This window comes from Schistocerca piceifrons, chromosome 1, assembly GCF_021461385.2.
Source record: "Schistocerca piceifrons isolate TAMUIC-IGC-003096 chromosome 1, iqSchPice1.1, whole genome shotgun sequence".
Classification (NCBI taxonomy): domain Eukaryota; kingdom Metazoa; phylum Arthropoda; class Insecta; order Orthoptera; family Acrididae; genus Schistocerca; species Schistocerca piceifrons.
The window spans coordinates 573,424,602-573,449,272 of record NC_060138.1 but is presented as its reverse complement, the minus strand read 5'-3'; the positions used below and the strand labels follow the sequence as shown (position 1 = coordinate 573,449,272).

Below are 24,671 nucleotides of genomic sequence, written 5' to 3'. Positions count from 1 at the left end.
TTTGCTGGGTTTGAGCACTGGAATGATCGTGCTCTCTCGCCATTGCGATGGAAGATGCCATCGCACCTGATCCAGTTTAAGATGACGAGGAGCTGTCGCTTGTAGTCGGATGAGAGATGTTTGATCATCTGACTGTGGATCTGATCTGGCCCAGGAGCTGTGTCGGGGCAATATGCAAGGATGCTGAGGAGATTCCACTCTGTAAATGGAGCATTACAGAGTTCACTGTGATGTTCGGTGAACGAGAGGGATTTCCTTTCCTGCCGTTTGGGAGTGCAAAATGCTGGGGGATAATTCTCCAATGCGGAGGCTCGAGTATACTGCTCAGCAAAGTGCTCGGCAATTGCAGTTGCGTCGGTAGATAACACACCATTGATAAATGCCAGTGTCACCTGTTGGTGTCTGGTAACCAAAAACATGTCTGATCTTTGTCCAGACTTGAGAAGGTGACATATGGCACCCAATGGTCGAGACGTACTTCTACTAACATTCCTGTTTCTGTCTGTTTACAAGCTGGCAAACGCGGGCACGGAACCATTTAAAAGGTATTAGGTGCTGTACGGAAGGGTTCCACTTATGTCACTGTAGAGCTTGCCGACGCTCTTTAATGGCCTCAGTAATTTCTGGCGACCACCAAGTTACAAGAACAAGGGATCGTATTTTCAGCAACAGAAATGATCATTCTAGTAACCTGATCAACCAACACATTGATGGTACCATGTGGGAGAGATTCAATGGTGACAGCAGAGGTGAAAGCTTCCCAGTCAGCCTTGTTTAAAGCTCATCTTAGTAGACGTCCGAAGGAATGGCGCTGGGTGAGTGACAGGGAGATAGGAAAGTGGTCACTACCATAAAAGTCATTGTGGGCTCTCCAGTGGAAAGATGGGAGAAGTCCTAGGTTGCAGAGGCATAAATCAATGAACCACACTGAAATGCATGGGGGCCCCAGCATTTAAGATGCAGAGGTCGAGTTGGGACAGGAAAGTTTCGACATCCCTACCTTGGCCAGTAAGCATAGTGCCACCCCACAAGGGGTTATGCACATTAAAATCTCCAAAAAGTAGGAAAGGTTTAGGGAATTGATAAATCAGTGCAGCCAATGCGTTCAGGAGTACTGCACCATCTGGAGAAAGATATAAGTTGCAGACAATTATTTCCTGTGAGACCTGAGTTTCTCCTGGCGTATACAACTTTCAAATAACTTCCGGGAATTCAGCCAGGTAACACTTTCAGCGACCGCCGATATTTTGGCGGGAGAACACCCCGCCATTTTCAAGGCAAACTGCTTGCCTTGAAAATGGCGGGGTGTTCTCCCGCCGAAATATCGGCGGTCGCTGAAAGTGTTACCTGGCTGAATTCCCGGAAGTTATTTGAAAATTATTTCCTGTGTCGTCCTTATCCTGACAGCCTGGGCTTCAAGAGGGGTTTTATGGGGCACAGGTTTACTGCATACTCAGTTCAGCACTTCGACACAAATTGCACCTGACACTATTATAGTCGCTACGGTTCTTGTAATATCCCCTATAGCCGTGGAGGGCAGGCGTTCGCATTGCCGGTAACCAGGTTTCCTGGAGGACAATGCAGAAAGCAGGTGTAAAGCTTAACAGTTGCCTTAGCTCAGCCGGGAGGTGTAAAAAGCCGCATCAATTCCACTGGAGGATGACGTTATCGTGTGGCTGGGAAGGCCTGAAGCACCCAAGGAGCCAGGGTACGCCTCAGGGTCACCTACTGCTACAGATGAGTATTTGTACCCATTCCTGTTGTAGATGAGGCATCAGTGAGATCCAGTTCCTCAGGGGACACTGAGATCTCCACCTCATCTGCAGGTGCAGGATTGGTAGGAGGTGGTGCTGCTGGGGCCACCGTAGGGTCCTTTTTCTTAGCAGACTTCTTTGTTTGCTTGGCCTTTCACTTCTCTTTAGGGACTTGTTGGGAGGACTTCTCCCAAGTAGCTTCAGGCATGAAGGAAGACTGTGAAGCTCTTCGTCCAGCAGCTTTTGGCTCCTTTAGCCACGAGCGAGTGTCTACTGTGGCATTAGCGGAGACCTTGGGAGAGAGGGTCCCAAGGGATCGCTTCCGCACAAGAGAAGCTGGGGGAGGCTGTTGCTTCTCCAGCTGGGGAGGGGGGGGGGGCGGTGTCCATGTACCCTTGCCCTTTGTTGGGGGGGGGGGGGGCGGCGGCACTTGCTCACGAAGTAGGTATTCTGGGAGCAACGGAAGGTGATTTTCCCCCACCACCATGAGGGCAGATGTATTCTGGAGGCCTGGAGGGTCCACTGTTCAAGGCACAGTGTGTGGTATAACTGGTACTTGTGACGGAAATGGTAATGGACGTCAACCGAATGGGGTATAATCTTTCAAATTTACGTTTAGCCTCTATGTAAGTCAACCAGTCCAGGGTCTAGTACTCCATGATTTTCCGCTCCTTTTGGAGTACTGTGCAGTCTGGCAAGCAGGGGGAGTGCTGTTCTCCACAGTTGACACAGATGGGAGGAGGAGCACATGGAGTATCTGGATGCAGTGACTTCCGCAGTCTCGACATATGATGCTGGAATTGCAGCAGAAAGACGTGCCCATATTTCCAGCACTTAAAGCACCGCATAGGGGGAGGGACTTATGGTTTAAAATCACAGCAGTAAACCATTATCTTGACCTTTCAGGCAATGAATCACCCTCAAAGGCCAAGATGAAAGCACCAGTAGCAACCCTGTTGTCTTTGGGTCCCCTGTGAATGCGCTGGATGAAATAAACATCCTGCCGTTCTAGATTGGAGCGGAGCTGATCTCAGACTGCAAGAGAAGGTTGCGATGGAAAATAATCCCCTGAACCACGTTGACTTTTTGAGGAGTGACGGAAACAGAATTATCACCCAGCCGGTCACAAGCGAGTAATGCCCAGGATTGGGCTGGGTATGCTGTCTGAATCACGACTGCACTACTTCACCTCTTGGACAGTGCTGTCACTTCCCCAAACTTATCCTCAAGATGTTCAACAAAACATTGAGGCTTTATAGGTAGAAAGGTGTCCCCATCCATTCTGATACAGACTAAATGCTGAGGCGAATATAGCTCTCTTCTTTCTGTAGTCCTATGTTCCTCCCATGGTGTAGTGAGGGAGGGAAATGATTTAGGGTCATATGTCAGCATTGTATTCTATCTTGACCTTCTTAGAGACTGTTGGCACCGTACAGTCACCAGCAAGAGATAACTTAGTCCGCTTCATTGCAAGTTATCCATCCTGATGCCACCCACTCCGATCAGGGGCTCTCTTCCCATGGGCGCCACGCAGCCACAGCAAAGGACACCTGGCATGATGGCCATTGCCAGGAGTCCTGATGCCCCGGGAAGACAGTCATCTACTCCTTGGCATATGTGGGGAGTTAACAGCTCAGCCATCAGCAGTGCGATCCCTGTGTTGTCAGGGGACTATCACCAAATGGGTACATGACAGCCCCACCACAATGGACTGGCAATTGTGCTGGATATTGCGCGCAGAGAAATCCAATATTGTCATGTGGGCATTGTGCTGGATATTGCGCGCAGAGAAAACCAATATTGTCATGTGGGCATTGTGCTGGATATTGCGCGCAGAGAAATCCAATATTGTCATGTGGACGAAAGAAGGCAGGAGACAACGGAAGCAAATGACATACCCCAGAAAGTGTCCTCGCCCAAATAGTTGAATTGCAGGTGAGGATGCAAAGCCACGATAAGAGGTTCAGGAGATCGAATCTAAGGGCGCTATGGATAACTCATGCACCACGTAAGGCGTCCTTCCCCATATGGCCCGCACTTTTGCAGAATTTGGAAAGTGGCAGGTCAAACCATAAAATGGGACCTGAACTTACAGGGCCAAAAAGTAAGAGACTCCATTTAGTCACATCTTATGACAGGCAGGGATACCCCGGGTCTATTCTAACCCCTGGACCCGCATGGGGTGGGGAAACTTTGAAACAATGAGTCCTGAGCACATTAACAATGAAGTCAGTCACCAAATGTATGACAAAAAGATACATTTGTGAGTTCTTTTGGTCTTAAATTTACAAAAATAAAAATCTATTAAGCATGTCATGCAGCATGTTCGAACTGCATACTTTCATCATGAAGATGTGACTTCTAGAAAGCATAGTGCATACAAAGAATTTCCATTCAAAGCTGATAATATTGCATGGGTGCTAAGGTCTGATAGTCTTCGAATTCTTGATGTATTTGATACTGATTATTGACAAAGGTTTTCATTCCCTGGCCTGGCTGTCAGTATTTCATAAACTGGTATAATTTCCATAATACTTACAATTTGTATACTTGTTGATGTTAGAAACCAATATTTTCTACATAAAATATGTTAAAATTTCTGTTTTATACTAGTCTCACTCCATCACAACAAAAGGTCCATCTGTCACGTGAAGGGTTAATATAACTGATGATAATTAAAATAACAGGTGATAATTAAAAAAGTAATGCAGATTGGACCCCTGGCATCACCCACTTAAAGTTTCAAAATTAAGTTGGGTGTAATTCCATAGAATCTTTATACTGTGATGCCACAGATGGATCATATATCCTGTTGGTTTCATGTTCCATGGAACATTTGTACAATTAATCATAAAGGTGTGGAACAAGTAGTTTTAGACTCAGGTTCATATATAAATGTGGCTAAATGCTAATCATTTACTTTTTCTTCTTTTTTAGTACTGTTGTGGGTTAACAATTCCTACCCACCATCTTTCACATATCATGCACAAAATTAGATTTTCTTCTACAGGTACAAGTAACCGTCAAGAAGAAATTTTTTGTTTGTTTCCAACTTTAAATTTGCTGTCTTTCAGATGTTTTATGCCATTGGGTTAGGGATCAAAAATTTTGGTGGCAGCATTGTGCACCCCTTTTTGTGCTAAAGACAAACTTAATGTGGAGTAATGAATGTCATATTTTCTTCTGGTCCTGTAATTACGTACATCATCGTGCCTTTTGAACTACAGCGAATTATTCACAACAAACTTCAGGAGGGAATATATACACTGTGATGTGGTAGGATGCCCAACTCCTTAAATAGATGCCTACAAGATGATTGTAGGTGAGCACCACTTAGTAGTCTTACACTACATTTTTGAACAATGAAAACACTCTTGCTTAAAGAGTTGTTGCCCTAGAACATTATTCCATATGACATTATTGAATGAAAATATGCAAAATATGTAAACTTACTGATTTGTTTCTCACCAATATTTGCAATTACGCAAAGAGCAAATGTAGCTGAAATAAGTTGTTTGACATGTTCCAAAATGTGTTTAAAATCTCATCAATACAAACGCCTAATAATTTTGATGTTTCCACCATAGTTATTGTTTTCTCGTATGTGTTACACAATTATTGTTCGTGTAATACTTCTATTAGTGCAGAATTGAATATGTTGTGTTTTTTGAAATTGAGAGTGAGACTATTCACAGAAAACCACTCAACAATACCTTTTAAGAACATTATTTACCATTTCTTCTGTCGTCTGGATTGATTACAATACTGGTGTCACCTGCAAAAAGAACTAATTCTGCTTTTGCATGGTAGAAAATCAATTACGTATATGAGAAGCAACAGCAGATTTAAGACTGGGCCATGTGGAATGCCATAGACATCTCTCTCCAGTGATTTCTCACCATTCAGAAGAATCCCCCTTCCTTACATTGACTGAATTATTAAGTATCACTTACTGCATTATTTTTAGTTATATATGACATCATTCACTGGTTGACTATACCACTAATTCCATAAAACCTCAGATCATCCAATTGGAGCTATTTTGTTATTTAGTACTTCTAATGTTTGGTGAGTGAACAGTTAAATAGCATTCTCAGAAGAGCAACTCTTCTGAAAGCAAACTGCAATTTAGCCTACTGTGGATGTTGCTGTTGCTCATGTTGCACATTATTTTAGAATATATGACCACCTCAAATGTTAGTGATGTTATCCTGGTATGTGAATGTTTGCTCTGTCTATCTTTGTACTAGATTCCCAATAGCCTTAAGTCTGATGTCAGAATTATTGATTTCTGACATAATGTGTATGTTTCTTTGTTTTTTAATAACTTTTCTTAGTAATGTTGAGTTATTTTTGTGGTATAGAACTACTGCGGAATCTTTATATTATTCTTACCCGCACATACAGTTCCCTTTTTTCTTATGGCTGTTCCATGTCCTTTCCAGCAGGTTTATGAGAAATGCTATTTTCAAATAATGATATGAATTTATTGTGGATTAGATTAAATTTTATGTCAGTATTTGATTTATTATGAACTTCATCTCAGGTCGTCTCCTGTAAACTACCCTCAAAAATGTTTATCTTGGATCACTAATTATCCTAACTGATTTCCACTGAGGCATACTATATTGTAATGCACACACTCATTTACTGTAACTGTGCATCATGATCAGAGAAGACATCTGTTACTGAGTACACAGTTATTTTCTTGCTTTCAGCTTCATCAAAGGAAACACTAACAACTACAGTCCTCCGCTCTTTACTCACTAATGTTGGAAGATTAATGACGGAGATCAAATTTTAAGTTCCAAATAAGGTTTCCAGATCATTAATACTGTCACAATGCTTTACAAAATCTACACTGAAATAATCACAGACTATTAACTGTTTGCTGCTGCCTGACAGTTATCCCAGTGGGTATCCATATACAGATTCAATTAAAAACTACCTTTTTTTTTCAGTAGTAATTCACAAGTGCACACATCTATGTGCTGATCACTACAAAATTTACTTGTCTCAATGTTTCTGAATTTGTGTATTGTTTAATGTAACACCTCCTTTTCCCTTGTTACTTATACATGAGTAAGATGCCAAGGTGTTATCTCTTATATTTAACTTTTCTAGCTCTGTGGTTATGTAGCGTTCAGATAAACACAGGATGTCTTAAATCTTTTTAGAGAGCTCTAAATTTTCCAAACAGACATGATACTCTTCTACTTTGTTACTCAACCTAACACTGTGATGAAATAAGCTAACCTTACTTTTCCTCGCATTCTTAAGCATTCTGCAGGGCTCATCTCTTGTTTGTTGTTTTAATTCTTTCACAACGGTTCACTGATTCCTTACTCTAACCTAAAAAGGTACCCTCCTGTCACAATTAACCACATTAACACCAAAAACAAGTACTATCACAATGATTAGAACCGACTTAATTTTACAAGGTCTCACAATAGATTGTGAGATGTCAGTGTTGGCCTGTGAGTAAGAACTATCTTAGAGTCAACATGGAATGATTTAAGAAAACCTTTGAACACTATAATTAGACACTCTGACTTGTCTCCAACTGCACATTTCTTTCCTACCCTTCAACTGCTTTTTGGGTCATTCCATGTCAATTCAACCAATTTGAGAAAATGTTCCAGCTGATAGTCTCAGATTTGGCTGAAATTTAGCACACCAATGCTACCAAGTGTGGAACACTGATGTACAAAATTTTAAGTTCCCCTGCCAATTAGTTCCAGAATTATGGCTTGTGAAAGAAGGTGGCGTAACCCGGAAATTGCAACCCGCATCTGGCAATCTATCTTCAGACCCAACTTCAGGTCTTAATAACTTTGGAACTATTCCACACTGTCCAGTGAAATTTTTACAACCCAGTAACATCCATTTAGAGAACACACTCCATGAATCAAAACACCAGCAACATATTTCTGACGGAAAATAAAAAATTCCAAAATGTGATTAAAAGATAGGTACACATTGTAGGTGCCCTCTATGACAAATAAAATTCACTCAAAAAGAGTGTAAATTTTTTTGTGGTATGCTTAATGTGGCCTAAACACACACAGAACTCATCATGCCCATATCAGTCACAAAAACTGAGTTACATGCACACAAAAATACAAAAATTTGAAAAATTACCTGAAAACATGGATTTTCTAAGTGTGGTAGCACAAAAGGGACAAGTGATATCCAAGCCAAATTTCAAACATTGCATAAATAGATCATAACATAATATGTGGCAAAATTTCAACTTGTTATTGCAAGGCATTTGTGTACAATAAAAGTTGACAGAGATGTATTTGGTTACATTTCTTCTAACACGATTTAGCAGGTAATATTGATGATGCAGACAGCTTGTTTCAGATAAAGCTGCAGTAATTGTTGGGAACCATTAGGCAACAGACAGTTAAACAATGGTAGTTTTCAGGGACAGAATGAGTCATTGTTAGGCAGGAACAACAAAGTAAACAAGCAACAATTACAGGTTACTCATGTTTTTTAGGTTCTAGTTCAGACTGGTCAGTACTGTTGTGGAAAGTCAGTATGGAGGCAGAAGAGTGTACCAGTGGTGCTTTTGTTCAAACAAGTTGCAGTATTGGTGGAGCACAAGCATCTGAATGTCATAAAACAACATATGGAACAAAATGTGGCATTCGCTTTGTACTGTATGATCTGGATGAATCGGACCAAAATTTGTTGCTATGGAGATCTGGGATACACCCTGTGGGCACAAGAAGTACAGTTCCAGGGAACTTTAGTGTTTGTTATCATCATATGAAAGATTTTCTGGATAAGTATTCTTTCCTACAAAGAAGTTGTTTTGATCCATTTCGGATTCATAAGAAGACAGTGAAGTGTAGCCTCAGAGAAATTGATATAAAATCAGTAGTGAAAGTGAATCAGTGCTTGGGACTTAACATGAAACCAGGACAAAAGTTATGTTCCAGGTGTGTTACACTGCTAAAAAATGAAGAATATTCTGATAATTTACATGACAGTGATGAAGAGTATCAGCCACCTACAACCACAGCGGATGAGCAATTAAAGACTTCAGTGACTGCTCTTGGTTTGTCTCCCATGAAGACACACAAAGTTGGGAAAAGAGACAGGCCCAACTATGGTGGAAGAAAACTACAAGAAGCTCAAATGGAATTACAACACAAAATAGCTGACACACTAGTGGTGGAAGAGGAAGAACTATCTGCTCCAAAGGAACAGAAATCATGTCAGATATGCTCTGAGTTGGACAAAATCGTGCATGATTGGAAAGAAAAATGTGCCATATCCACACACCAGAAAAAAGTAGCTATTCTTACTCTTGCACCTTCCAGTTGGTCTATTGACTACACTGCAAAGGAATTCAATGTTTCTACATACATGGTAAAGCAAGATAGGAAAATAAAAGCAACCCAAGGAATGCTTCCACAACTTCAGCAGGTTCAGGGTAAGCAATTGAGTTCAGAAATAAAGGTGCTAGTGTCGGAGTTTTATGAAAATAATGACTACAGCCGAATAATGCCTGGAAAAAAAGACTATGTAACAGTGAAAACGGGAAATGTACGTGTACAGATGCAAGAAAGACTGTTGCTATGCAACATATCAGAACTATATGTAGAATTCAAGGAAAAGTATCCCAATACCAAAGTAGGTTTATCATCTTTATTCAATCTTTGGCCAAAATGGGTTGTACCTGTAAGTGCAAAGGGCACACACAATGTTTGTGTATGTGAGACCCATCAAAATGCTAAGCTGATGTTTGCTGCTGTAAAGGATTCTGGTCTGGATTACAAAGGTGCAATGAAGCTGCTAGTGTGTGGCATCAGTTCCTACCAATGCATGATACATAGGTATGAAAAAGTGTCCTGGTAAGGCAAATCTTGCAGAACACATGAATAACAAACTGTATGGTGAACTCCTTACGGATGACGATGAACTTGTTTCTTATAACCAATGGACACACATCGATTGCACAAGTCTTGCAACAAAGCAAAGTACAGTGGAAGATTTTGTTGAAATGTGTTGTCAAAAAAACGGACAAACTGACCACACACAGCTTCAAAGCAACAGCACAATCAGCTAATCTCCAGTTTTGTAAGGATAATTTGAAACAAGATGAAATTATAGTAAGAATAGACTTTTCTGAAAATTATGCATTTATAGTTCAAGATGCCATCCAAGGATATCATTGGGACAACAGTCAAGCAACTCTCCAGCCATTTGCGATTTACTATAGAGACAAAACAGGTGATGTGTCTGTCATGAACCTATGCGTTTTTAGTGACTGACTGATTCATGATGCCATTGCAGTTCATGCCCAAATTCACACTGTCATGGCATATGTAAAAAACAAGCTGCCTCACACACATTTTGCAAAATACTTCAGTGATGAGGCAGCTAGTCAGTACAAAAAGTATAAAAATCGCAAAAATTTATGCATGCATTACCATGATTTTCAGATTCACGCAGAATGGAATTTTTTCACGACAAGCCATGGTAAAAATGTATGTGATGGTATTGGTGCTACCATTAAGTGCATGGCATCACGAGCTAGTCTGCAGCACCCTACAGGAGGTCACATTCTAACACCTCTTCAATTATTTACTTGGGTACAGAAAAATATCTCTAGCATACAATCATTCTATGTTTCAAAAGATGAGGTGAAATCAGTCGAAGAGTTGCTAAAAAGCAGACTAGAACACGTTAAAACTGTTGCAGGCACAAGGAGCCACCATCACTTCTCTCCAACGGACTCTGACAATGTGCAGATGAGCAGACTGTCCGGTTATAACTATAGGTTCATGCACAACATGTGTCTTCACAGTGTGTCTGACACAGGATTCAGAAGCAAAAGCAGCAACATACAACCAGGTTGCTATGTTATTGCTGTTTATGATGACAAATGGTACTTGGGATGTGCTGCAGAGTGCTGTGAAGCAGAAGGTGATGTATTTGTGAAGTTCATGGCTCCAGCAGGACCAGCAAGATCATTTCATTGGCCATGTTTGGCAGACAGGTGTTGGATTCCTTTTGAACATATTCTTATAACAGTTCCAGCTCCTACCACAGTGTCAGGAAGACAGTACAATTTGCCACTCAATGTACAGCGTACAGTAGCTAAAGTGTGGGAGAACTTCTGTTCGCAGCACAATCTTCTTGTTTTTAGCAGTTAAGGTGCAGTAAACATTAATGATAAGTTATGTTAATCTGTCTATATGTTGTTGCTTAGTGATTAAACAGTTGTGGGAGAGGATAAGAAGAGGCAGAACAGTTTACAATATGTTTTTACAAAAGTGTGTTGTGGAACAATGGCCACATCACCAAATACATCTCTCAACTTCCATTGTACACAAATGTCTTGCAATAACACGTTGAAACTTTGAGATACATATCATTATGGTCTACTTATGCAATGTGTGAAATTTGGCTTGGATACCACTTGTCCCTTTTGTGCTATCACACTTCAAAAATCCATGTTTTTCAGGTAATTTTTCAAATTTTTGTATTTTCTTGTGCATGTAACTCAGTTTTTGTGACTGATATGGGCATGATGAGTTCTGTGTTTGTTTAGGCCACATTAAGCTTACCACAAAAAAATTTATATCATTTTGAGTGAATTATATTTGGCATAGAGGGCACCTTCAATATGTACCTTTTAACGTATTACATTTATAAATCACATTTTGGATTTTTTTATTTTCCCTCAGAAATATGTTGTTGGTGTTTTGATTCATGGAGTGTGTTCTCTAAGTGGATGTTACTGGGTTGTAAAAATTTCACTGGACTGTGTGGAATAATTCCAAAGTTATTAAGACTTGAAGTTGGGTCTGAAGATAGATTGCCAGATGCGGGTTGCAATTTCCGAGTCACGCCACCTTCTTTCACAAGTCATAATTCTGGAACTAAATGGCAGGGGAAATTAATACTTTGTACACGAGTGTTCCACACATGGTAGAATTAGTGTACTGAATTTCAGTCAAATCTGAGACTATGAGCTGGAGCCCTGGTTGAACTGTCGTGGAATGACCCTTTTGCAAGTTACAATTTTTTAAACACAATTAAATAGACCCAGAGTATTCCAACAAGAAACAGCTGTCAACAAACTGAAGATCGGTTTGAATAATGGTAGTTTTACTAATCACAGTTCTATTACAGGTGGTATGCTGTTGCTTTCCTTTGACCTTTGAAATGACTTACCAAGTCAGTTATGGGAACCTGCACTTTACTGGGCACTTCACCATTTTGCATATTAACAAACATTGCCAGAGGTGAAATAAGTGAAAGTAACACATAAAAATACTATGACTGACCAGGAGTGAAACCCACAATGTTTGGATCCCCTAGTCCTGCACTTTACCAGTGAGCCATATTTTCATTTATAAAGAGTATTTGCTACTTCCATTTATTTCATTGAAATCACATTCTCATTCTCATAACACAGTTAAGTAATTCTGCACAGAAAATAAAGAGCTTGCAAGGAGAACAGACATCAAGAGACAACAGGAAACCCGTTTTTTATCAAACAGTCTTAAACTTGTGCTTGCGAAACGTCAGAAAAACCGTCAAACAGATGTCAGCTGGAAAATCTGAGACAGAAGCCAACAGGCAGTTTGTCAAAAAGTGGTCACAAAAGCCTTACCAATGCCTCTACTGGGAGGAGATTTGCATACTGTACTGACATCTTGAGCATGGCAGCTGGATGAAGGGGCCACACCACAGTTCTTTAATTGTACATGCCTAATCACCACCACGCAAAAACCATAATATCTACAACAAAACGGAACAAGCTTTCCTTCCGAGTGAATTCATACAACACGGAGATACTTGGTAAGAACAGATGAGGAACTGCTGGACATTTTCTATCAACTACGTTGCTGCATGCATCAAGACGACTGGGACAAGATCGACAGCATCACTCATAGGAGCATGCAGAATGAACTTGACTGCTGCACTGAGTGACAAAAGAAAAAGCTTGCAAGATGCGGAAAGCAGATTGAAAAGGCCCTTAACGAAATGTTATGTACAGTAGTCAACCTCACTGAATGACAACTGACCAAAGAGGAACAGCCTGTCCTTCAACACTGAGAAAAACCACCACCTTGCAACCTGAAGAAAGACAAGTTACAACCTATCAAGAGGCTTAATGTTGACAAGAGCACATTGGTACTGCCTGCCAATAAGGGAAATGCAACTATCATAATGAAAGAAGAAGATTATGAGCAGAAGATATATGAGCTATCTGCTCCAGCAACATACCGAAAACTATGTGCAAATACAATGCAGTAGATCACATGAAATACAAATCAGATAATCAAGGCATCTTCTCTCTCAGCGGACATTCAGAGAAACCTGCTCAACACAGAAGCACTAGCATCTCAGACATATGGATTTCTGAAGATCTAAAAGACTATCGTTCCATTAAGACCGATAGTTAGGCTCCTAGCTCATTGACAGATAAACTAGCAAAACACTTCACCTCTCAGCTTCAGTCGCACGTACGAAAGTGTGACACATACTTGAAGATCATAGAACAGTTCACTGAGAAGCTGAAGAAACAAACTTGAATCAAATGAAATCCTGGACAGTTCTGACGTCGTTTACCAAAGTGCCACTCAGCAAGTCTCTGGAATACATCAGTTCTATTTTCCCTCAAGACATAACCAAGCTCTTTCACACACACACACACACACACACACACACACACACACACACACACAAGCAGACATTTGTAAAGGCAAAGAGTTTGGGCAGAGATGTCAGTCAAGGCGGAAGTACAGAGGCAAAGATGTTGTTGAAAGACAGGTGAGGTATGAGCGGCGGCAAATTGAAATTAGCAGAGATTGAGGCCTGGCGGATAACGAGAAGAGAGGATATACCGAAGGGAGAACTCCGGAAATGGGAACTTGCCCTTCAGTATATCCTCTCTTCTCGTTATCCGCCAGGCCTCAATCTCCGCTAATTTCTAATTTCAATTTGCCGCCGCTCATACCTCACCTGTCTTTCAACAACATCTTTGCCTCTGTACTTCCGCCTCGACTGACATCTCTGCCCAAACTCTTTGCCTTTACAAATGTCTGCTTGTGTCTGTGTATGTGTGTATGTGTGGATGGATATGTGTGTGTGTGTGTGCGCGAGTGTATACCTGTCTTTTTTCCCCCTAAGGTAAGTCTTTCCGCTCCCGGGATTGGAATGACTCCTTACCCTCTCCCTTAAAACCCACATCCTTTCGTCTTTCCCTCTCCTTCCCTCTTTCCTGATGAAGCAACCGTTTGTTGGAAAAGCTTGAATTTTGTGTGTACGTTTGTGTTTGTTTCTGTGTCTATCGACCTGCCAGCACTTTTGTTTGGTAAGTCACATCTTTGTTTTTAGATATAAACATAAGGTGTGGTACACATGTCAACAATACCTTTGTTGTGTGGAACCACAGATAGGAACAGCTCGGTGAGATGTCCTAAAACAGCTGAGTAGTCCCCATGCCAATATAAAATTTACCATGGAGGCAGAAAAGGATCAACAGCTACCCTTTTTAGATGTGTTGGTCAAGATCAGTTGTGAAAACCTGGGATACAGGGTGTATCAAAAATTGATGCACGATTGCTACCTGCACAAACTGTCCAATCATCACCCAAGTCATAAAAGAGGCTTGATTAATAGACTCATAACACGAGAAAAACCAATGTGTGTGCCACAGCGCAACAGATATTGAATGCAACACCTGGAAAGCCTTCTGAGGAGCCAGGGGTATCAGTCAAACAGTATCGCATTGGAGAAGAAATGTCAAGTAAGATCTTTCTGCCATACAGTCCCAGAGTGGCAGATAGAATAGGCTCTATATTGTGTAAACACAGTGTAAAGACTATTTATAAACCAACAAAGAAAATCAAAGAGTGTCTCAAATTGGCAAAGGAGAAAAGCACCCACTTACAATGTCGGGAATATACCATGTACATGTTGGAATAACTTGACAATCAATCCACACTGCACTGCAGGTGGACCACTCAGCCGTGGCGGAGAACCTCCTGTGCGAGACCAACCACAAAGTAAAATTCGCCAACACAGAAATTCTTGCTGTGGAGAAGAGCTATGACACAAACATGACAATAGATTCAACAAGAAAGAAAATGCTTCAAGATGAACGGATCCTGGATTCTTGTGCTGCAACAAACAACCATTGCAAGTAGCAAAGGGAAAACCACAGTGGAAACACCTACGAAAAGCCCTTGGACATGAGCTCGACTCCAGTCCAACACTGGCAATGAAGGGTGAAACTTTGACAACGCAATCCACTCATACTGGCACAACTTCACAAAAATCATCAAATATATATCAGCCAAAGAACCCGTGACAGAAGCCAACAGGCAGTTTGTCAGTCCTTAACTCCAGTGCAGCCCAGAAAATGTGTTTTTTAGGAGAACTATACACTTTTGTGAACAATATGGAAGAAAGAGCTTACACTAAAGGTCATACTCCTGCCTCATGTTCATTTTTAAACAAGTGCGTAATAACTGCAAATCTCTTAACCAAGTATGGTAAAGATGTGCAGTTCAACTCTAGACAGGCAAATTTGGGATCGCCACGTGTGGTATGGAGACACGTGGTCAGCACACCAGTCATCCTAAGATTTCATGACCTTGAAACTGCTGCTAATTAGTTGAATAGTCCCTCTGTTGGCCTTGCACTTGTAGCAGTCCTCTCATCAAGAAAAATCCCTGGCAGTCCCAAGAATGGAATCCAGGTCCCCCACATGACAGTCAGCCATGCTGACCACTCAGCCTAAGTGGGGGAGTTAAAATACTTGAAGACAGGGGATACTTGGAACACTCAATCTTTCTCACCTGCACTTGATATCACAATACAGTGTTTATTAGTATTTTACAGAGGAAAAAATACTGTCTAGGGGTGGATTTGAAGTCAAGCTGTCTGTTTATTGTGAATAATGAAATACACAGTTTTCAACTTTTTCTTTGATGTAATGACTTAAGTCATTTCAGTTTAATCTTTATTTTTCTGTAATAGTATGAACAGCTTTATATGTAACAGCCACTTGGACAAAATGAGTGATGACAGGGATACCTGTCATACTCAAGTAACTTTCATAAGTACATATTCCAAACTACATTATTTTTCACAAACAGTTAGACAGCTTTCACTAAGGAAATATGTTTCTAGAAGCCTTTAGATAGTCTAATCTGTTAGTATATTTAAAGTACATTTGCCAAATTTTGCTGGAATAGTACTTTGGTTAATGTAAACGTACCTCTACACATTATTTATTCCAAAGAAACTCTGAATCTAGTGCACCACCGCTCTCTCTCTCTCTCTCTCTCTCTCTCTCTCTCTCTCTCTCTCTCTCTCTCTGTGTGTGTGTGTGTGTGTGTGTGTGTGTGTGTGTGTGTGTGTGTGTGTGTAGGGGGGGGGGGGGTCTACATTAGATTCCATAAAATTGTCAATTTAATAAGCTACAACATCAATGCCCCAGAGTGATACAAACCCAAGAAAAGCCATTACTACTAACATTATGCAAGCTAACTGCAAGAAAATCATTGAAGGAGTTTGTAAAGTTCGTCTTCAATTCAGAAATTAGATGCAGACAAAATGACACTGACCACAACATGTAGCTAAGGATAAACAACCTGAGTGATCAGGTAGACTCCCAACAAATTTCTGAGTCTGATGAATTGCTACCAAAGACAAGAAAGAAATGTTGAAGTGCAGTATTACAGTCAACTAGATTCAACAATGGAACCTAGGGTAAATGTGGAATAAATTAGCATTTTGTTTTGACCAACAACAAAAATGTATCCCAAAGCTGAAAAATTTCATGCCAGTATTTAACTCCATTCAAGATTTTATAAGACCGAACCTTGTCTCTCAGAAGGCACCAAGCAACAAGCCAGTCAAGAGCAACATATATTTCAGCTGGGCTAATGTGACTTTCTTCTTTGTCTTCAAACTTGAACCTTTCTTTTGGAAAGCACTCTTCATTTATCCAAAACTCAATATAAAACATTGTTTTTTGAAAGCTGTTCAACTGTGTTCAGAATACGAATCTGACTGGCTTGCTGCAACAAACTCTGAACTCTATTTGAAGCACAGCTTAAAATATGCCAATGCTCCGAGGAAAATACAACACTGATGCCTTTTAACAATATTATGAAAAGAATAGTCGCTACTCACCATATAGCAGAGACGCCGAGTCACAGATAGAAACAACAAAAAGACTTTCATAAAGTGAGCTTTCGGCCAGTAAGGCCTTCTTCGAAATTATACAAATCTCACTCACTCACTCACACACACACACACACACACACACACACACACACACACCCCTTACACTTGGCTGTGTATGGGTGTTTTTGCACTGATTCTTTTAGATATTCCTGTCAGTCAGATTTCATTTGCTTCACTGAATTTGACCAAAGACAATGTCACCACGCTCCTCACCTTTCTCTACAAACTAGCCACAAATTACAGTCGCTCAAAAGGACTGTTTATGGACCAGTGCAATAATATTACAACAATCTTGTTGATGGAAAGTTGTTAACACATCCCAGGCTGGCTTACTGCTATCTACAATGTGGTTGAAACAGTAAGGGATACCTACTTTCACAAGTATGAACACTTAAGGATTCTGAGTGAGAACCATCGTTTTCCTATAGAAAAATATTTTCACTGGCAATGAACTTCTAAATTTATTTGTACATGACTGGCCATTGAAAGTCACCGGTTTCTGTGTGAGACATTGATACCTCTTCTAAGAGAAGGTACCAAAAAAGGTATGGTTGGACTTAAGTCTTCTGTCACCATAAGTACTATACTGATTAACTATGCACAGTGAGTTGTCTAGTGAACAGCAAAAGCTAACAGTATATCCTTTGAAGTGTGACATCACTTAAAGCTCTATGAGAGATGGCGACTTACTAAAGACCATGATACTGTCATACTGCTTCGACAACTGACATCTAGTGTGCTCTAGATTTATTTGTTGTGTAACAATTTGGAAGAGACATCAATGAAAACATTGACCAGAAGGAAAGAGAAAAAACTCTAAGCACATCTTCTTCCAAACATACAAAATATATCCTGAAAGACTCAAATGTCATAGAAAATGATAAATACTCTAGAAAGAGAGTATAACACTAGTGACATTGTAACATAGGTTATCAAAGGAAGCCAGCATCAGTGATTGGTTATTGGTAAAATTTGAGTGGGGGAGGGGGCGGGGAGGCAGTGTCAACAAATTCAAAAGGATTTGATGGAAACATTATTAATACAGAAGTGTAGGGACTGAAAGTAAAGTTTGCACGAAGAACTGCTCATTTTCAGTTTAAATGAAACTTCATTGAAGTAAAGAGTTAGATACTATACACACAGTATAGCTTGGTCCTTTTCCGAGAGTGTGGGAACCGGTCCAAGCCGGAAAATTTAGGGGAGGTAGTGTGCTCCTACTCGTCGCCAAACATAGCTACTAAATAATACAACATGTTGAAGCATTTTAGTAGACACTGTGAACGCAATGTTGATTTTAGTGTGCTACCTGGCCTGTGACAAAGAGGCAGCCAACAACCTTTGCAGCATCCCCTGCAGGAGAGCAAAGTTATGCTGCACTTACAGTAGTGAATTAGTGAGTTACCATAATCATTTATTATTCACATACAGGGCCTCCAGAAACACACAGCCAAATAGACACCTTTGAACTTAACCTAACCTACACCTCGAGCGGGTCAACAAAAGCTTGCGGTACCATCCATCTCCTTTGACCTACGATGCAACTGTGCTGCCAACCTCATGGTGGTACAGTGTGTTTGAAATGGATTGTGACTGCATAGGGCATGTTGGAGTATGCGGTGGAACACACCAGTGTGGAATGTTTATGTTTCTGAATTGTTTGCAGTTATGTTAGCGATTCACTAGACTACAAGAGTGTTGTTTGTGAGAATAGTATTGGAGGAATTTGTAACAGTTTATAAGTGAATTATTTTTATGCTGGTACAGACGAGCTGTTTTCAGGTTTGGAAATGTTAGCGAGGTGTATTGTTTGTGGTTCGAGATTTAATTTTATGTTTTGTTTTGTTAGTTATGGGCCAGCCAACTGAAGTTGATCCACTTGTGTATATGACAAAGTTCATGTGTATGTCCCTATGTGACAAGTTGGCCACGATTAAATCCCTACAGTTATTCAGTCTGTCAACTATGTGAAGCATTAAGATTTTTGGAGAAGGTATAAAACTAACCATATCTGGTGCCTACCAGACCAAGGGTCAGTATAACCTGCATTGTTGAGAAATCTAGGCTCGCCATTCGAGAGATTGTGTTGATGCCACTGGTAGGTATAGTGGGTTTGTGGACTTCATTTGTGCAATATTCAAGGGAAATTTGCTATACTAGTTCTCTCTCTCTCCTCCCCCTCCCCCCCCCCCCCTAATATTTTTTTTTAATTATGGTTTTGTGGACTGCTGAGGATTTAGTTTGGTTTCTTTTAATGTTAATATTTTTCATGGTATGTCTTCGTTAATAGGACTGCTGTTGCACTTCATTGTGGTTTGCAGAGTATAGATATAGATGCAGATATTTAGTTTGTCCTGTTAATTCATTATATTTCTGCAACTAAATATTTCTCATATCAACTGAATAATGAGTGAAAGGAACTGTTTAGGAACTGGGAACGGTGGATTTTATAGCAGCGGTAGTATTGAAAGTGGGGAGGAAAAAAAATAAATAAATAAATAAAAAAAATAGAGGCCACCACCATCTTGATGTCATGGATCAAAGCTGCCAAGTGGTACAACAATATTCTGACTCGACCCTCAGGTTACATTACAGATTAATCTGCCAGCACAACCCAGATTTCAGCAGCAAGAAAGAGGGGGATGGGGAGGGGGATTGCACCATCACACTTTTAGTGCAATTGAAGATGTTTCTGTTGTTTCTGATGGCTAAGTGAAGATAATTCTTCATCCTCCAGCCAATACCAAAAACAATTGTATGAGTCATTCCATACAGTAATAGAAGATTTTAAATCCCAGATGTTTATAGATTAAAAAGTCCGCCCCGGTAGCTGAGTAGTCAGCGTGACAGACTGTCAATCCAAAGGGCCCGGGTTCGATTCCCGGCTGGGTCGGAAATTTTCTCCGCTCAGGGACTGGGTGTTGTGTTGTCCTAATCATCATCATTTCATCCCCATCGACGCGCAGGTCGCCGAAGTGGCGTCAAATCGAAAGACCTGCACCAGGCGAACGGTCTACCCGACGGGAGGCCCTAGCCACACGACATTTCCATTTTTTATAGATTAAAAAGAAAAAAAATGGTGGTCTTATTTTTCAGATCAGTATCTTCATACCATCAATCAAATGTCACCATCAGGGTCCTTGAGCTGTGACGCATATAGATGCAGAGTGGTGGACTTCGGGGATGTCAGGTAGGGCATCCAAAGGGAGTTCTTTACATGAAAAAATGATGTGAGATAAAATTAATTATAGTCAAATATATGGTGCACAATCAGTTGTGTCCTGGTGTTGTAGAACAGACCACCAGCCAGTCACGATAGTTATGGCAAGTGGTGTTCTGAAGTGGAATACAGTCCAAGAATCATCAGGAGAGAAGAGAGGAAAGGATTTCATGCCTCAATGAGAGTCAGTAAGAGGGTCAGACTTTCATCCAATGCTCCAGTTGCATCTCACAACCAATATGAGACTTTCCTCCCAACCTCCCCAGCGATCACTAAGATTTGGAGGTTTGTCAGTCAATGTATCTTACCAGAAAAGAGAACTTTTAAGGTAATGGTTCTCCTCATCATACAGACCACAAGACTCAACATGTGGGCATTTAATGTGAAAAATACAGTAGGAAAAAAAATGATTAACAGTAAAAATTATTGACATTTTCATTTAATTATGCAGTAACATCGCTGAGATACTTAGAAACGAAAATTTGGCACACTTGCCATTCTTCTCCACACAGTACTTCGATATCAGATTAACAATCGCTATCTCATTAACAGAATTCTACACGATTTTATGAATCGATACCAAGTACGTCTAGTCGTTGCTCTACAAATACATTAAAGAATTTTTTGAAGTTGGATATTCTTAAGTCTTGCCCAGGTTCTTAACGTTCTTCTACATGGACATGAAGTATCAACTTGATCCAGGGCATCCTATGGGCCTACAACAGCATCAAATGATAATCACTGCTCCATCATCAGTAACTGCTCCTTTTCGCAACTCGAGAAGGGATTATTGTTTCATGGGTTAATAAGTGTAGCATCATGCACCATCTACAGACATGTGCTTTCTGCTGGCAATCAAGATTTTTGAAACGGAGGGATCCTCATACATGTCGTCGGCTTTCACCAGTGATTTACGAAACGTGCGACAAATGCCATAAGCAACATGGCAACTAAAATGTTACATCAGTAACGATAATTTCATTGAGGCTATGTTACAGATCTGTCTGTCACCATAACCAGGCTGACCCCCCCCCCCCTTTTTTTTTCTTATACTTTCAAATTCACTGACTTTCCATCTCACAACCAAACTGTTAGCTTCCAACATAAACTGCAATGCTGTAGGTACGTCTTCCCCCCCACCTCCACAACCCTTACTATAGCACCTTATCACCAATGAAAGCTGATGACTTATCAAATATTCCTCTTGACCTGATAATTTGAGTACATACACTGTTAGTTCACAAGTTTTCACTACAGCAGATGGAGGGAAAAAATGAATATTGTCACTATCAACTCACAAAGTAATAGCGGCCTGTATACATTTTTAGTTGCCAGTATCGATAAAGTTTTAGGTAATTTTATACAGGTTTCTACAAGCAAAATGAGGTGCACCTAGGAAATAAAACTTGTGTTTCAGAATAGCGTGTTTCTATAATTTTTAAATGGTTTCAAATTATTCGCAGTGAGCATTACTACAAGGTGCAGGATGGTGTATTTTTAATGAGCCAAGGGAAACCTTTGCTAGAATGAGGCCTACACGTATTATCAATAACACTGGCACAGCTTGGCACCTGGCTGTTACACGTTACCACCACTCCAAAATACTAACTAGCCTATATTGTGATGAAATTTGCATGATACATGATTCTGTTATACACAACTCGTACAGCCAAATACCTTTCACTAGATAACATTCAGGGGACGTTAAATTATACTGTACGATGATGACCGATATTTTGATGCCGTTAATGCATAAATCATTTAGATACTATCATTACGTTAAAATGACTTGCACATCCGACAAAATGAGTTGTTTCGCATACATCCACACAGGACATTAAATTTAATGCATGTAAATGCTGTTTTCATTTATACACAAATAGTTTACTGACAAGTACTTTCATATTTCCATATGCAAAAGAATTTCGGCCAACTTTCACCACTGTCGTACAATTTCGTTTCCTACCAAAATCATTGGTATCTAAATCCTATCGGCTTCATTTACCTGATTCCAACAACAACAATAAAAAATGTCAAACTTACTGCCTGCAAGCGACAACTACCGTTGTAATCAAATTTTCTGGGCGTTTTGTTCTGTAAACTACCAGTGCTTTCGGTAACACGTTTCCATACATCGAACTATACCGACTTAATTTTGACCCAGTGAATATCTCTCCACTCCAGTTTCTCTTGGCCTCATTGTACAGGCAAGCGACAGCAACTTTTCTGAGCATACCTATACTATTCAACAACTTTCAAATTTTGCTAAACTCCATGCCTTTTTTAAAGACACTGCCACTCCACTCACTGTCGCTGCAACCATAGCATACTAGTTGCAACTTGCTACATAGTACATAATACATATGCATAACCTTCAAGTTCACGTAAACAGTAACCACAGCTATCGCCAGTGGTAAAGTACTTTCGATTCATACCCCATGCGATATCGATCCTTCTGACTCTGAACCACTTCAAAAGTACGACCATAAGTGGTACCAAGCTTAATTTGTTTCTGGACTAAAGATTAATTGCAAAGAGAACGTAGTGCTTCAGCTCCGATGGAGTCATCAACAGAGGAATCAAGAATCTTTATTGGTCGTTGATCATACAGGATGAATTAGGCTTCGTCTTTTACACAAATCACAATAAAAATTTCTGACACTATTTACATTAAATAGACAGAGTTGATACACAGCTAATTGGTAAATACCATAAGTATTTACACAGTGAATATAGTGTTCATTTCAAATTACAGTACCAACTTGGTGATCACAGTTAACATACAAAGCTAACACATACAGCGATTGAGTACAATTAATAATTACATATAAATGATGCACAACATTGCTTATCTGGTATCTTACATGCTAATAACCATTATAAATTATATTGTTATTTCAATAACCCTCTTCATAAGGATAAAAAGGATTATAGTCGCATTTACAAACTGATCTGCGTACACTAAAACGGGTTGTGTGACAGCCAATAACAACATCTTTCTTTAAGAAGTTTTAATGGCGTGGTCTGAGCAGTTTGTGATAGTTTACTGAAGATCTTTAAATTACCGGTATTCACCTTGTCTGAGTTACAAGCATTTGTTATTGTACCTTTAATGTCATAATCTGCCTTCTTTCTAGTGCTGTTGCCATGAATTTCTCTCCTCGAAACACCTTTTAAGCAATTGCTTTTTCCAAATAGGTCTCTAGCACACAGACGCATATGTGCAGGTTTACAACAGTCAATAGTCTGAGCCTGATAAAGAGAGGACGACAGTGTTGCTCCAGAGAAGTAAGTTCGGATGTGCCCCAGGGAAGTGTGTGGGAACTTACCATTCATGTTGTATATTAACGACCTCACAGAACTGGACGTCACTTTACGTCACCCCAAACATTCCACAGTGCATTGCAGGGGCGAAATTCACACAGGGCGTCAATATCACGGAGCGTCACGTCATAGTATCCGGAGGAAAACTAATTTCTGACTTTCGTAGCTGTCTTGTCGTCTCCTAACATCGTAAGTTTTCCCTATACTCACTTCTGATGTTGTTTCTTCTTAATTTTCAATTTATTGTTTTGCTTTGTTTTCGTGACAAATTACAAATCTTCCATAACGGCTTGGATTTTTTTTCATTGAGTGTTCTTTTATAAACGAGGCCAGATACCTGAAAGTTTTGCAGTAACGGAATAGAGCTGACACGTAACGGTGTACAAACGACAGCACAAATCGAGGAAGCAGTTTTTATTAAATAACGTGGCCTTTTATTAACTGAAAAGTCAGCTATATTGAAAGATTAAAAGATAGTTATTTTGACATTATTTGCTCTGTTGGAAAAAAAACACCGTAATAGATATATAGGCATTCTACAGTATTTGGACTGTCGAGAGGAGAGGAGCGATAGGGACAGACAGCATTGACTGCTTGTCGCAGTCCTGTCACCATTACACTTAACAACGTACACAGTAATGCTTCGTGGCTGGAGGCAGTTTTACCAAACTTTTTATTCAACGGTAAAGGCATATTGCAACCCTTCACACAGAGTAGTGTGTATAAAACCAAATGCAAGCAGGGTGAAACAGAGTGCTGTATTTTTGCCAGTTATACGGAGCTGTGGCATTTAGATTATTTAAACAAGGGAGACATTGAAGATTAAGGAAGAAAGATTCAACCTCTGCTGAACACCATCTAACAGAACCAAAACCATTCATATTGTGCAACGAAGTAACCAGAATTAGACTCAAGAACAACTGCAAACATGAGTAACTTAGAAGTAGATATCCTTGGTGTTGCGAAGCAGCTTAAAACAACAGTTTCCCGCCGCAGAGCACGTTGCTGGCGGTTGCTACGGGGCCGTGGCGAGCGACTAGCGTTACGCAGCCTTGGAAAAACCCGAGCGGACGCTAGGCAGAGACGCATATGGCCGTGTTTGCGAGCTTGGAGAAATTTATATGCTAGAGAAAAGTTGATAAAAA

General features: G+C 40.2%; 1 protein-coding gene across 2 annotated transcripts in view; it reads right to left on the bottom strand.

The window, feature by feature from the left end:
• LOC124804851 (frataxin homolog, mitochondrial) overlaps window positions 1-22,766 on the bottom strand; it is a 36,996-nt gene extending 14,230 nt beyond the window's left edge. Inside the window, exon 1 of one of the 2 annotated variants that reach the window (XM_047265216.1) lies at window positions 22,638-22,766. In XM_047265216.1, coding sequence (XP_047121172.1) covers window positions 22,638-22,642 — 5 coding nt within the window. In that variant the 5' untranslated portion in view covers window positions 22,643-22,766. The other variant, XM_047265208.1, reaches the window with a different exon arrangement.
• Window positions 22,767-24,671: the final 1,905 nt, after the last annotated feature.